The following is a 15,015-nucleotide window of genomic DNA, read 5'->3' as shown; positions in this document are numbered from 1 at the left end:
AAGCAGTGCGGGCTCAGAAAAATTGCGTTGCCCTGCGGAAAATGGGTAGAAAGGACGCCTGTCACAAAATCCGATTTGGCCGAACGAAACTTGTCACGATCAAAATTTTCTGTGTTTTTTTTCATGGTATTGTCATCAAACTTGATAATGAAGCTTAAAATGATGTTTTATAATATTCTGCAAGCTCTTCATAATGAGCCTTTCGTAAAGTCGTGAAAGTTCGCCTGAACTTTTTTTCTTTAACTGGATCAACCGTAGTACGATGTCTCTATTTTAGTCAATTCTGCTCAACAAATTTAAGAGCAGAGCAATTTTAAGGCTGTTTTGCGCCTATGATATCTTGAACCATTTCTCGATTGTGGGAGTTGAAGATCCACATCAGCAGGGATTAATTTGGAGCGCGTGTTTGAAAGCTACTATTGAGACTTTCTATTTTAGTTGCTTCGAGGCAAACGGCGCTACCCAAGACCTTTTCACATCATTGACAGATCCATGCGCTGAAGATCGAATAAAAAAAAAAAAGATCCGCCAACAGTATCATATTACAAACACAGAAATTCCATCACATCAACCTGGCAGCAGCACAGCTCTTATAGTTGTCAGTGCGCTCTGATTGGTTGTAGATAAGTTGACAATAGATATACTCTCTTTCCAGAAAGACTGTATTTCATTAAATGATGAAAGGATATAAAAGGAAAAAGGAGCGATTAGCTTGGAATACAATGCTCAACCATCTCAGTCTCTGCATGTAACCATTCGTATCGTCATTATCATAAATGTGGCTTCCGTTAAGAAAAGTACTGAATGTGAGATTAGGGTATATTATGCTATTCATCGAATCAGCAGCAATATTGTATAGTGCTTGAAATTTGTCTTGCGTGGGTTAATATAATAAGGTATCGAAAAGACATTGTTTGCTTTTTCTGCTTTGATTACATAACTACTACCCTGTAATCCATAAGCAAAGCGAAGCGAGGATTTCAAACACGTTAGAAATGATTAGATCGTCTTTAATTGCAATATCAAGTCAACAATGGACATACGACGAAAGGCATCAACGTTCTTTGGACATTGGACACCTGAGTTTTTCGAAATGTAGTTGATACTCTCTTGGGAAAATCAAATCAGCATGCATAATATAATAAAAAGTGGAATCGATGATTTTTTATTATGGGCTGTATGTAAGCAAAAGGGTGGAATCAATGAAAAAAGAAGTGTACGAGATTATCTCAATCTTGACCTCGGATGGACTTCCTCTAAAGGGAATATTTTGCGAAATGTCATTGACATCCCGCAAGCTCAAGAGAGCCAAATATTGCCAAAAACCACCATGATAATAAGCGATAAGCCAAAGGTCGAGTACTGCAAGACTCAGAATTGTGACGGAGGTAATCTGTACTCTTTTTTTTTTCGAACTTCGTGTTTAGATTGAATATAAAATACTGGTTGATCAATATTTCTTAAAAGTTTTTGCTCATTTGCCTTTTTACTTATCTCTTGTTCACCCTCTACCTCCCCACTCTTTTCATATATTTAATACTTTTTTTCAAACTGATTTCCTCCAAGCTTACTTTTCTTAGACCGTACCTTCGGCCCACGGTGACCGCCATGAGCGTTGGATGCGCTCGGCGAACATTGGCTCCAGCCATCCTTTGTCCTATCATTAGATCACCAACGCAACAGCTATCGTCGTTCCGCAGCTATTCGTCGTCAATGGATATTGGGGCCCATTCCAAGGTGGCAGTGATTGGTACAGGTTCCGTTGGGTCATCGATAGCGTATGCGTTGATGTTGAAGAATATCGCCAACGAGGTGTTGCTGGTCGATGCCATTCCGGAGAGAGCTCGAGGACAGGAAATGGATCTCAGTGACTCTAATGTGCTCAGTTCTACTCGTGTCCGTTACGCTACAATTCAGGAGGCAGGCCAGGCTGATGTGATTATCATTACTGCCGGCGCCAAGCAGCGTGAAGGCGAGTCTCGCACAGAGGTTAGTTAATTACCACCGATCTCTTGGTCGTGAAGGGGACATCAAGAGGCGTAGACTTGGTTGGAGATCAGGGTGACGATGAAGGGGAAAAAATTTTTCTTGATGTTTTTTATCCCATGTCTCATCTGTATTTGGTGCTTTTTAATAGCTTATTGATCGCAATTACGATATTCTCGAAAACGTCATTGGCGCTATGCGCCCTATCAAAAGAGATGCTGTGATGCTGATCGTGGCCAATCCGGTGGACGTTCTTACTTTTTTTGCACAAAAACTGTCAGGGTTGCCTCGTCGTCAAGTTTTTGGATCTGGCACATTTCTCGATTCATCACGTCTTAAAGTATACCTGTCAGAGCGATTAAAGGTAACGTCGCTCTTTAAGGTTTTTTTGTGAAACCTACATCTAATCAATTAGCTTCTGCTATTACAGGTCAACTTTAAGGCAATTCATGCCGCGGTCTTGGGCGAGCATGGTGACTCTCAGTTCATTGCATGGGAATCCGCAAATGTAGCAGGCAAGCCTTTACTATCCTTTCCCGAAATGAAAGACATCGATAAGGAAAAAATTCGTCGAAAGATTGCCGGAAAGGCTATGGACATTATCAAGCTTAAGGGATCGACCTATTACGGTATTGCTGCATGCACGGTGTCGCTCTGTGAAAGTATCATTCGAAACAAACACGATGTTCGGCCGTTGTCTGTTTACGTGGAAAAACTGGGAGTAACCATGTCCATGCCGGCCAAGTTGGGCTGGCATGGCATCGAAGAAGTGTACGATGTGCCTTTGAGTGAATCTGAGCAAGAGCAGTTATGGGCAAGCGCCAAGTCACTCAGAACCGTTTGTGAGAAGTACAACACTTAGAAGGAAAATCAAATTTGAAATGTATATTGATACAGTTTTGTAAATAAAGTTCTCATCTTTAGAATCCCCGTGCATTTTTAACCGTTGCAGCACACCAATCCACCATTTTTGAGCAGTCTTCCAACCAGATCTTTTCACTAGGAGCAGCGAAAGGCTCAATGACCCAGATATGAGCTGCATTTTCTCGAGTGATGACATCCACGTGAACGTGTTGTTGTTGCAGTCGCTGTACCAGCCGTTCATTGTCGTGTTGAAATGCTTCGGCTTCACCGTAAGTCACTAGGGTAGGGCAGAATCCTTCATAGTTGGCATACAGAGGGGAAATCTCGGGTCGACAAATGTACTCGTGGCGTTGTTGATCATCCATGGTGCGCAATTCCGGCAAGTAATCAAGCATGTGATCAATTAGTTGGCGGATTTGGACGTAATCGGTAGCTGAGTTGGTGGCGTATGTAGGTGCGGTGGTTTCCAAAGTTATCCACGGAGAAATCATGACCGCGCCTGCAGGTAAAGGAAGAGGCGGCAGTGACTTGAGCGAAGCATGTTCTCGTTGCTGCAGGATATGCAAAAGAGTCACGGCGGTCAAGTTGCCGCCTGCGCTGTCGCCAGCTAATTTTTTGTGGGTCATTTAAAATCTGGGGGGAATTCTATTTCTTTCTTTTCTTCACGTACCGACAATAATACGCCTGGGATCCACACCAAGGCTGTGCACCAAATAGCGATAGGCATCTACACATTCGTCGCGAGCCCGAGGAAAAGCCGCTTCAGGAGCCAACGTGTATTCAACCGAGAGAATAGCTGCCCTGGATCCGTGGATTTTGTCAAGTCGCTCAATTATATGAGTGAACGAGGCCATATACATATCTGAAGATCCCACGCGGAATCCTCCACCTAAACAAGATAAAGTAGGTTACATAAACGACAAAAACAGGTTTCGCGAAAATCTCCCAAATTAGGTTATTTGGCTGTGGCGTACCATGGATGTACATAATAACAAGGTCGTATTCGGGTACCATCTGCTCGGCCCAGTCAGCCGGTTGTGGATTTTTCTGCAGATTGGGAATAATCCACGTTCCGGACCAGCTTTCTTTCTTGATACGGTGGATCCAAGATAACTGCAAGCCATATGGACGAGACGCTTGCCCCAACATCCGTCTTACGGTCACAAGAGGTGAATCCAGGATTCTCTCGAGTAATTTAATACGATATCGGGCAGGAAGATACAGCACACTGCGACGCATATTTTTTATCACAGATTGGGCCACTATATTTTTACACATGGGTCAATCGGCGTTTATCACCATTACTCTCAACTCGCTATCTGTGACCTTACATAATAAGCGACCATTTTTGGTACCAAGCAGAGCCACTACCAAACCAATAATAAACGGCTTGGCTCCAGGAAATCCAAAAGTGGATTGAATCACTGCATACGACATTATTACAAAAAAGCAGAAAAAGGATGAGGAAAAAAAAGAAGGTTGTAGAGACAGGAAAGGAACCAAAAACAAAACCAAGGACGCGGTTACATATCCCGACACCTAAAATACCCATCGAGTCACACAAGGGTCGACCAAGTTCCTTTTTCTTTCATTTTCAGTGTTAGTCATCAACCATTTTTCATATGAGTTCCATTTCATCCCACGATGGCAGTGAGAAAGATCTGTCGTTTCATAAAAGTGAAGGCTTAGCTGCTCGATACGCTTATTTGCGCAAAACCGACCTACTGGATACGTTGGAAACTGCACGACCTCGAGATACTGACGCATGGAGTGTGGCAGCGACCATTGACGATCAAGAGTCCGTTATTAGTGGTCACGGTGGTGGTATGAGTACTGCATCCACTCATCCACGTTTGGTGGGCGAACCAAGAGATACAGAAACGGAGCGAGCATCTGTGTTGTCGGTGGATGACGGACATGCGCCGTCTTTGAAACTGAATCCCGATATCCCTGTACTCCGTGACCTGGATGAAAATATGGATAACAGTAGTTGTCTCACGGGCGAAGACGATGATAAGCGCTCACGGTCCAATGCGGCTGAATTTGGTGACGATGCAGGACGCTCAGCTACGGCTGATTTTCGAAGCGATACCAGCAGTAACATGGACGAGCATGAACATGCTCACACGGTGGTGAACGACGATATCACGGCTCCACCCCAGCCACAACCGAGTTTTGCTTCTGTAACACCCAAGTCGTATGCCGAATTGGTGCAAGAAAACGAAATGCTGCAAAGCCAAATTCGTAGTATCCGTCTTATGCAAGAACACCAAGCGGAAGTCATTGATAAACTCCGGTCATTGGTGGAAAATGATCAAGTGGGGTATGACAAGACACAACATCATCATGAACCGTTGACGCCTGCGTATACCATGGCCCGTTCAGAAGTCACCATCAACCAACCTACATCGGTCATCAACGCTCGCACATTAACGCACCGACTAGCTCAACTGGCGGAATTGCTCACACGTTTTGCCAAGGACATGGTCGAGGGGCACTGGCGGATTGTCTTGGAGCAATTTCTTTATTCTCACATTGTAGAACTATACCTTCAGTCGCTTCCTTTTGGCACCGAAAATCAAGAGCTGTTGAATACCGCTTACACGGACCAGATTCGCCGATTCCAAAGCACACTCGGTTCGAACTTTGCTAAATGGTACCGTCGTCAGACAGTCCAATCACTTTCACTAAACCCGGCTACCAAAGAGTTTCTGCAGCATACCCAAGATCAGCTCACCCAGCGCTTGATTGAAATGCTTGGTACGATTCCAAGCATCGCTTCTCAAGGACATACGAACCCACTCAAAGGTCATGAGTCCTTGTGGGAAGAAATTCTGGATTTATGCATCGCTTTATCTCTGGAAATCCACGGTGGCGATTCTGATGTGTCTATGCGATGTATTGCTGTTGGTAGTAAATACGATGAGCAAATCATGACCATCATCGATGATACCAGCGCCCACAAGAACAAAATCGTCAAACTAGCAGTGAGTCCCTTGTTTATAGACGATGATCAGGTGATCCTTTTACCAGCACGTGTTTTACTTGAATAATCTGTACATACTTTGTATGCTCCATTGAAAGCCCCACTCCCCGCATATCATTAAAATTTTTACCACCATCGACTGCGTGAGAACTTTTCCGCTAAACCTTTACATTATGTCATAGATGATGTAGAATTTGTCGATGTGATTGGGTTTGAAATGCAGCATCTTTATGCAGGATATGCCGCAATGGTTTATTTTACATGAATGCTAAAAGTACAGTATGGTTACTCATCCAACCCCATGATATTGGCCCTTCGTCGTCGCCAGCGGCGTACCATGACATCCCAGGTAACGAGTATGAGTAAGCGTACCAGTTCAAAGGCGATAATGCCGATGAAGACCCAGAAGATGAACCAGCCAATAACGTCTTTATGCACTTGCAACTTCTCAGGGTGACAAAAAGTACCCTGAAAACTGTACATCCCCTTCGAGTCCGAGTAAAAGATACCAAAGTAACCGCCGAGAGTCAGCAGAGGGCTTAGTAGCGCGTATTTCTTTGATGGTACCGGATACGCACGTTGAGGTGTACCAGCAGGATCGAAAAGGAAGGAGGTGCGCCTGGCACGAATTTCATCCATGATGGCTTTCCGTGTATTATTCACGGCATTGACAACAAGCCAGACATTCGCTGCAACCGACGGATGGTGTAAATCGGTGCCGGTCATCTGAATCAAATTGCGAGCTTGCGTCGTTTGAAAAGTAGGATAGTCGAAAGTATCTTGATGAACTACTTCGAAGCCATCCACTCCCCAGTCGATTAGATCGGCAACGGATGGATGGTTCGGTAACCTTGGTAATTCATAACCATACTCTATAGAGTATAACATGAGTATCCTCTTTCCAAGCATTTACAAGTTGGTTGTGCAATTTACCTGTTGTGTTACTCCAAGGAATATGGTTGACTATGACGAGGCCACCCAGAGCATGAACACGTTCAATTGCCTTTCGCAAATCCTCATCTGAAGGTACAGGAGGCCCAACAGGTACTGTTTCATTGATATCGATGAAGTTCATATGTATTCGACAACATCTGCATACCATTGAATCAATTATCATGGCCACACTTTTCCAGCGACTTTTCTTACGTGTATTCCATGCCGGGGATGACGGTGATTTTATCCGCATATTCCTTTAGCGCCAATTGCTCAACAGCCAACCCTCCATGAACAGAATTATGATCCCTAAACATCATCAGACTTTGCCGTACTTTGAGTCATACATAGCGAAGCCTTTTTTTACTTACGTGACTATCACGGCATTGTAACCATTAGCTATACACGATCGGGAATTCATTAGTTAAGTCGTTCGGTCCAGACGATCTTTGCTGCAGAACTTACCAATATGCCATTCAAGCAATTGTCTCGCATTTAAGCGACCGTCACTGTAGGTGGAATGAGCATGGCCGTCGAGAAGGGTATTATACTGAAACGACTCGTTGAATGGCTTCAGATAGCTGGAAGGATCTACTCGCCAGTCGAACTGCATCTGGGAGAAATCTTCATGATCAGGAATTCCATCTGTATATCGCAAGCCAAGTCCGATGCCAATGAGAACAGCAATGAGAGCGATCAAGACAGCGAATCGTAAGAGGAATCCTGTCCAGTATTTTTTGGGTTCATACGCAGCCACGGGCCACTTGAGCCAAGGACGTGAATGAATGACTTCTTTCGAAGTGGAATCACCATCAGCGCTTAAAGTCTCGCTTGAAGTGACAGCGAAAGCCGTGCTGCTTGTATCTGTACGCTTTCGTAAATCGTCGCTTTCCATACTGTAAAGAGATATTTTTCACCGTTTGAATTCTTGGGTTCCAGCCATCATTAACGGAGGTTCAATTATAAATCCCCGGCGAGACTGACCCAAAGTTAATTCATGCAAAGACGATCCATTTCTCTAGAAACACTGATGGCTTAGCATCCCATATTGCTGCATTGCTCTGTAAATATTAACAGAAGATGGTTAGTTTCCATAGCCTGTGAGCATCTATCCTTATCCACTTGCTTTTAGCTCTACAGACAACACGGTCATTCTCGGTCGCGCAACAACACATTTCCAGATTTAAAACTTTTAATGCGAATTTACAGTTTTCAAGACAAAAATATGCCTCCTGCAGCTGCTAAAGTATGCATTTACGATCCGTCCGCCTTTTCCCTATTTGTGTTGACACATCTTCTCAGGAACCACCGCTCTACCGAAACGGAAACTCATGGTTCTCAAAAAAGATACATTTTGTAATCTAACTGGGTATATATTGCAACCACTCCGATTTGCCACTGTTATATTATGGCATGGCCTTGTAAACAGCAAGCATAACGGTCGTAAATATGGGCCATCAGAACGAGTGGATCACGCACGTCCACTTCGATTTTCCAAGAAGCATTCCATCGGGAACCATATATCCGCCTTTCAGCATGGCATAGCGGAGTATCATGGAACAATGTCCGCATGTCGATCGAGAATGATAAGGGGTCGTCCCGTCAAACACGATAGACCTATCAATCATTCATGTGATTCTTTCAGAGCTGTTCTCTTTATCAATAACGAACGGATACAGGCGGAAGCGCCAACTGCTCTTTAGATTCTTATGCCCACAGACCATTCGTCGATAACTCATCAACTTGCATACTTTACTCACGTGTAACCATCGTTACAACATTTCATCAATCTTAATCAATGGCATCTCTTTGTGTTGCCTACAGATTGTTTTTGTCCTGGGGAGACTCATAGAACAATACTACTTGATATAATAAAATAAAAGCACGCTTCAATTATATAATCAACATAAGGACATTCGATTCGATCAAAAATATCTGCCAATCAAAACGTCTTCCTCGGAAGTAAGAGCTTCGCCCAGCTATTGTTATCAAAGTTGTTAATATCAGCCAATGGGAAACCGACATCGTAATTCAATCTCCGCCTCTCTCGTCGGCTGTCAATTCTCTGACTCATTTCGAGCACTCTGTGTGTCTACATGGTCGTTTTCGGCTAAACAGAGAAAAAGAAAATTGGTACAGTCAACATTAAATTAATCCTTGAAGCTGCAGGCTTTGATGTGGTAGAGCTAATAAGCTTCTTTTTATGCAAGCGATGAAAGATATGTTTTGGGGTTGTATGTGTGGAAATCCCACACTAGGATATTAATCAAGATCCTGATTATGCCCAAATGATGAAAATTTTAATGGTCACAACCCTATCGGGATAGGTGAAAAAGGGAACTTGAGCATATCTCTTTCGCGATACTTGTCTTTTTTGCTTACAACATCATCATGACGTTCGCCATTCCTGCTGTTATCCGTAAGTCCACTGCCTCCGCTGGTGCTGCCTTGTTGGCTCGCCCCGTTATGAGCAAAGCCTGCTACTCTACCGGAGACTCTCGCATTCAGGTCGAGAACCCGGTCGTCGACCTTGACGGTGACGAAATGACCCGCATTATCTGGCGCGACATTAAAGAAAAGCTCATTTTACCTAATGTCAATTTGGATATCAAGTACTATGACCTCGGCATGGAAAACCGTGATGCTGTAAAGTATTGTCCTGGACAGACATTCGTCCATAGAGTGAAGCTATTTTATTAATGCCAAAATATCTTTATCCACATTTTTATAGACTGATGACCAAGTTACTATTGATGCTGCTCACGCCATTAAGAAATACAACGTCGGTATTAAGTGTGCTACTATCACTCCTGATGAAGCTCGTGTGGAAGGTAAGCCAGTGATACCCGGCATCCGGGAGAATTGAATCCCTTTGTCTTATTGTGTTATTAGAGTTCAAGCTCAAGAAGATGTGGAAGTCGCCCAATGGTACTATCCGTAACATCTTGAACGGCACTGTTTTCCGCGAGCCTATCATCATTAACAATATCCCCCGCATTGTCCCCGGCTGGAAGGAACCCATTGTCATTGGTCGTCATGCTTTCGGTGATCAGGTACGGCTGGGAGAAAAATGAGAGTAGAAATTTAGAGAGGTCTAATTTCTTGACAAAAAAACCCAGTACCGCTCTACCGACTTCGTGGTCAACCGCCCCGGCAAGTTTGAGATGACATTCACACCTGATGATGGCACCGAGGTCCAAAAATGGAAAATTTACGACTTCCCCGAGAACGGTGGTGTTGGTATGGCCATGTATAATACCGACGATTCTATTCGTGGATTTGCCCACAGCTGCTTCAAGATGGCTCTCACCAAGCAAATGCCTCTTTACATGAGCACCAAGAACACGATTCTCAAGAAGTACGATGGTCGATTCAAGGATATCTTCCAGGAAATCTACGAACAGGAATACCGTTCTGAATTCGAAAAATCCAAGCTGTGGTATGAGCATCGTTTGATCGATGATATGGTTGCCCAGGCTTTAAAATCCAAGGGCGGCTTTGTTTGGGCTTGCAAGAACTACGACGGTGATGTGCAATCTGATATCCTTGCTCAGGGCTATGGTTCCCTTGGTTTGATGACCTCGGTGTTGATCACTCCTGATGGCAAGACCATGGAAGCTGAAGCGGCTCACGGCACCGTGACGCGTCATTACCGCGAACACCAAAAGGTAAACACGCAAACGATTCATCACAATGTTGAGTGAGTGAGACTTTTTCCGTAAGCTAATTGATTTTATTCATTAGGGTAACCCTACTTCGACCAACCCCATCGCGTCCATCTTTGCCTGGTCCCGTGGTCTCGCTCACCGTGCTCGTCTCGATAACAATGAGGCCTTGAGCAAGTTCTCCTTGGAGCTTGAAAAAGCATGCGTCGATACTGTCCAAAACAACATTATGACCAAGGATCTTGCGTTGGCTATTCACGGCAAAGAGTAAGTGAAAACATCTTACGGCTGAAAAAGTCACGTCATTAACTTTTTATCTTCCACAGTCTTCGTCCTGAACACTACGCAACCACTGGAGAGTTTATGGAACAGGTGAACGAGACTCTCAACAAAATTAGATCTCAGTAAGACAAGATAGGCCACCATTCCATAGAAAGCAAAAATAAATAGCCAAATGTAAAGTAAGGATTCATGTATCACTTGCAAGAAATTGTCACCAGTCTTTCCAACTGCAGAAAAATGAGTCTGATTTGTGGTAAGAAAAAAATCCTAAATTTGCATGGGAAATTATCTAGCTCGCATTTGCGCGACCAGTATGCGGAAATACGAAAGTAGTGATTGGTTTTTATGGATAACAAGCCGTACACCCGCTGTGCAATGGATGCCGCCTGCCAACGGAGGCCGCCCTCTTACATTGAGCGACTTTCGTCAGACAAAAAGCCTAACGCATACACGGCATAACCTGGGCGAGAACTCTTGACGGAACTTCGGTATATTAATGACAACCTTATGGCATACGTTGCAACGTGATTTGTTTCTGAACACGCGCAGGGCAGCACTGGTTCCCCCCCTCAGTTCCATCCCGCCCAGGCTATGATAGATCTAGAAAGATGTGTGGGTATGTTGGGTATTTAAAAAAAATGAGTTAGTAAGCTCTTTGATTGATTCAAATTTTCGTCAAGATATTTTACCTTTGTTATTTGAGTTTGCAATAGCCATTGATTGCTTGACATGACTTGGATTATATGACATTGAAAAAATTTTGAATTAGTATACGTTCATTACATCATAGCAAAGGAAAAGAAATTGGACTTGCCTTTGAACCAAATGTGTACCGAAAAAAAAAACGATGAATACTGACCGCCAGGTAAGCTTCTTCTTCGATGCGGAAAATAAAATTGCTTCCAGGGACAGTTAAGCGATGGATCGGCGGTGTCAGCTTGAGCAGGCAAAAAATATTGACGTGGCCAGAAGTGACGGTAATTTCGAGTTGGATTCCAGATATCGAGAGTCCCCCGAATGAAAAGAAAGAAAAACAAATAAAGTACATGATGATAAAAAAAAACAATGGTCGCGTCAATAAAAACCTCATAAAAAACCCTGTGGGATAAAAAGAGGAAAAGACTGCGAAAAGAATATGTACATGAAATATAAAATACAAAATACAAACTATAAACTAAAAATACAATAATCGGGAAGACATCTCGAATACCATATGATGAGAAGCAATCCAAAGGAGAGGAACAGTAGACTAGTTGCGCGTGTGATCTTGAAGATCACAAAGTTTGGTTCGTTGGATGTGTAGTAGGGATGTTGCTCTAAGGGAAGTGGGAATAGTAGCTGATTAAAGATGTGTTTGGAATGGGATATTCCATTTGCAATATTCAGAACTCCGCACGAATTTCTGTATCCAAAGGTTCCGCTTGATGGTGTTCTCTTAACTCTAATCTTTTGTCAATAAGCCTCCATTCGGGTTGATTTTCCGGTGAGATTAATTGATGTGCTCATAATCTTTGCGCATTCAATGAAGCTCAGTCTCTTTTCCTTTTTCCCGCGGGGCTCGCCCTCCCTGACCCACCGCCACATAACGATCATGTTCTTCATCCACGACAGAGGAACAACAATATGTATGCAAAGTTAGGAACGGAAATGGTCAGACATCATATAATATTAAATGGAAGAGACAAAAATAGATAACAAAAAAATCATTACTTGGGAAAAACATAGCATAAGGATAAAATCAAAAGGAACATAAGGACAAAAAGCATACAGTAAAACATAAAAGAATGATAGAAACACAACATAGGTATAAAGGATAATTTGAAGAAAAAACAGACATAAGGATAAAAGTAAAGGAACATGTGGCAAAAAAAGCATACAATAAAACGTACTGAAACAATGAAAAACACAAAATAAAAGGCATAAAGAAACATAAAATACATAAATGAGGATACAACATAGGACCATAACGCAGTGCGTGATTCAAGGACTTAACGATCCAGCTGTTGGCTGTCAAACACTTCGCGGTAGACAATGTTCTTGGTGCATACTTCTGTAGATCGATCGTTTGCATCCCTAACGATCAAGATTTTTATCGCTGATTGTCTACGTACGCGTGACATAGCAACATATAGCTGCCCATGGGCAAACACCGGAACGGTAGGAATAATCCGATAGCATCGAACGTTTGTCCTTGTGCCTTGTTTATTGTCATTGCAAACGCGACGCGGATGGGAAATTGGCGCCGCTTGAAATGAATTCCATTTTCGTCCGATTCGTTGGTCAAAGTGACTCGAGGGATGAACACGCGATTTCCAACATTCACGCCAGTTGCGATTTCTGCTTCGATGACATGGGAATGGAATGAACGGCAAATCAATCGGGTTCCGTTGCAGAGCCCTTTTGTGACATCGATATTGCGTAGCAACATGATAGGACAACCGACTTTGAGGATCAATCGATGGGGTGGTAGGCTCGCCGGACTCATGGAGTTCAGAATTTCCACTTGGTGAAATAATTGCTCTTCTTCAGAGTCCATGCTGTCGGCACTTCGATAGATACGCACTTCACCTGGAAACCTCTCGATAACTTTTTCGTTCAGAAAAGCTGCGTCTGAATTTTTTGGTGTCAAGATAGCTGGTGTCAAGATGGCTCGTTCAATTAAGAATTCGGCTGCCGGAACGTTTCGAATGCTGGCGCCCTGATGAGGTCGCTCGCATCGGAGGATGGCAATAACATTTCTGTTGGGATTTGGATGCCCCTGTTTCCATGGTTCGGTTCCAGTCCGTTGCCAATGCGCAGAAGGTATGTGGCAAAGTTCTCTAGAATCTTTGCATCCTCGTTATTGACCAAGCGTGCCTGTTGAACGCGCATGTTGGTGTTTAAGCGTAGGATTTCGACCGAAGACCAAAAAGAAGCTTTGTTCAAGCACTGCTCGACAGTTTGTGGACGCGTTGCCCTCGGAATGACCGGAAGAACCTGACGAAAATCGCCACCAAAAACGACAGTCTTTCCTCCGAGTGGAACATGCTGCAGAGCGGGATCTCTGGTTGCCATCAAGTCTTGCAATGTACGGCTAACGGCTTCGAAAACGTATCGGCTCATCATTGTAGCTTCGTCCGGATGTAGCACCAAAAGTAAATGAAGATGCGGTAAGCCTCGCTTCTGAAACTCCACTGTGTGTACATGGGTAACGACTCTTCCCAAAACATGCTTCTTCGTTAGATCTTCCATCAGAGCTTTACGCTTCATATTGAAGACTCGCGCACAAAGATCGGGCCGATCAACAGGGGTTTGGAGAGGAGCCAGCTCGTCCTGTATTTCCTTCCACTGAGGATTGCAAGTGAAAGTGATGAAAAGATCGGGCTGTCCGCATCGGCGTACAATATTCATGGAGTCATGATAGAGTTGCCGCATGTGTCTGGGACTTCCTATGAAGGTGGACGGCAAGATCACTCGTTGCCCGACGCTCTGAAGGTCGTTGTCACCCAGCTCTACTGCATCTACGAGACCTCGGTACAGATTCGTTCGCAGGTTCGTCTGATTGAGCCGTAAATACGTCAGCCGATTCTGCTCCATTTTGGCGTACATATCAACTATGTACGGCTGGAACAGGCGTCCGAACAAATGCAGATCGTGACCGTTACTTCGCACCATCAAACGGTAGCTGTACCATTGCATAACCGTGATACTGCGACCGCCAGGGGAGCGTGCGTGGATATTCCAACCGAGGTCACCATGTGGAAACATCAAGACGTACTGGAGAGCATCATAGTGCTGATTCATCTCGCTGATACGTTGAAGTCCATGGCTTCTCGACTGGATGACAATGTCGCGGCTACTATCAGGCGTAATGGTGCTATCGACCAAAATTACTCCAATTTCACTCGCGGTGGGTGCGTTGTATCGGCGGGCATCGGGAGTGTTTTCCGCGCATATCAGCAATCGCACGTCTACAGCTCCATCCGACTCACGTAAAACTTGGGCCATCGACAGCAACAATGGAACAAACGGGTTAATTTCCATCAGCAGATCTTGGAGAATTAGCAGTGTTGCATTTTGTAAATAGGGCGTCACAGCGTTTCGGTGTGCCAACTGGGTGTCAGAGTCGTAAATATACAGTTGAGCAAATGCAGGAGTATGGTTGTCCGTTGGCGGAAGCAGGCCACCGATCCGATGATAGATGCCTCCTTGGATGCGATAGCAGTAAGCTCCACTGCGATTGTTGGCCACTGACTCGTCAATTTGAGCACCTAGGGAAGTGAAACTGAGATTCGTATTGTGGCTGCGGATGTGTTCACG

General features: G+C 44.0%; 5 protein-coding genes across 5 annotated transcripts; 3 read left to right on the top strand and 2 right to left on the bottom strand.

The window, feature by feature from the left end:
* Positions 1–1,713: 1,713 nt before the first annotated feature.
* On the top strand, positions 1,714–2,848 carry BYT42DRAFT_503221 (lactate dehydrogenase B; the record flags this gene model as incomplete). The annotated part of the gene is made up of 3 exons (XM_051564885.1): positions 1,714–1,989; positions 2,138–2,350; positions 2,417–2,848. 3 exons carry the CDS (start codon positions 1,714–1,716, stop codon positions 2,846–2,848), a joined length of 921 nt encoding a protein of 306 aa, XP_051419805.1.
* A 24-nt stretch (positions 2,849–2,872) lies between these two features.
* BYT42DRAFT_584922 (Alpha/Beta hydrolase protein) lies at positions 2,873–4,437 on the bottom strand. Its single transcript, XM_051569931.1, has 3 exons — positions 3,825–4,437; positions 3,521–3,739; positions 2,873–3,457 (listed from the first exon to the last, which is right to left on the bottom strand). Exons 1-3 carry the CDS (start codon positions 4,126–4,128, stop codon positions 2,907–2,909), a joined length of 1,074 nt encoding a protein of 357 aa, XP_051419804.1. The 5' UTR covers positions 4,129–4,437; the 3' UTR covers positions 2,873–2,906.
* Positions 4,438–4,472: 35 nt separating this feature from the next.
* Positions 4,473–6,041, top strand: BYT42DRAFT_521597 (uncharacterized protein; the record flags this gene model as incomplete). The annotated part of the gene is made up of 2 exons (XM_051565283.1): positions 4,473–4,680; positions 4,741–6,041. The coding sequence occupies 2 exons, from the start codon at positions 4,473–4,475 to the stop codon at positions 5,901–5,903; spliced, it is 1,371 nt and encodes a 456-aa protein (XP_051419803.1). The 3' UTR covers positions 5,904–6,041.
* BYT42DRAFT_584916 (Polymerase/histidinol phosphatase-like protein) lies at positions 6,042–7,780 on the bottom strand. The gene is made up of 5 exons (XM_051569930.1): positions 7,235–7,780; positions 7,141–7,168; positions 6,983–7,078; positions 6,770–6,927; positions 6,042–6,708 (listed from the first exon to the last, which is right to left on the bottom strand). The coding sequence occupies exons 1-5, from the start codon at positions 7,662–7,664 to the stop codon at positions 6,122–6,124; spliced, it is 1,299 nt and encodes a 432-aa protein (XP_051419802.1). The 5' UTR covers positions 7,665–7,780; the 3' UTR covers positions 6,042–6,121.
* Positions 7,781–8,806: 1,026 nt separating this feature from the next.
* BYT42DRAFT_521593 (isocitrate dehydrogenase [NADP]) lies at positions 8,807–11,148 on the top strand. The gene is made up of 6 exons (XM_051565282.1): positions 8,807–9,415; positions 9,501–9,600; positions 9,662–9,822; positions 9,889–10,437; positions 10,514–10,701; positions 10,761–11,148. Exons 1-6 carry the CDS (start codon positions 9,161–9,163, stop codon positions 10,840–10,842), a joined length of 1,335 nt encoding a protein of 444 aa, XP_051419801.1. The 5' UTR covers positions 8,807–9,160; the 3' UTR covers positions 10,843–11,148.
* The last annotated feature ends 3,867 nt before the right edge of the window (positions 11,149–15,015 follow it).

The sequence above is a fragment of the Radiomyces spectabilis genome (genome assembly GCF_025331425.1).
Source record: "Radiomyces spectabilis strain NRRL 2753 chromosome Unknown BYT42scaffold_13, whole genome shotgun sequence".
Classification (NCBI taxonomy): Eukaryota; Fungi; Mucoromycota; class Mucoromycetes; order Mucorales; family Radiomycetaceae; genus Radiomyces; species Radiomyces spectabilis.
This window is presented reverse-complemented; position numbering and strand designations above follow the sequence as displayed.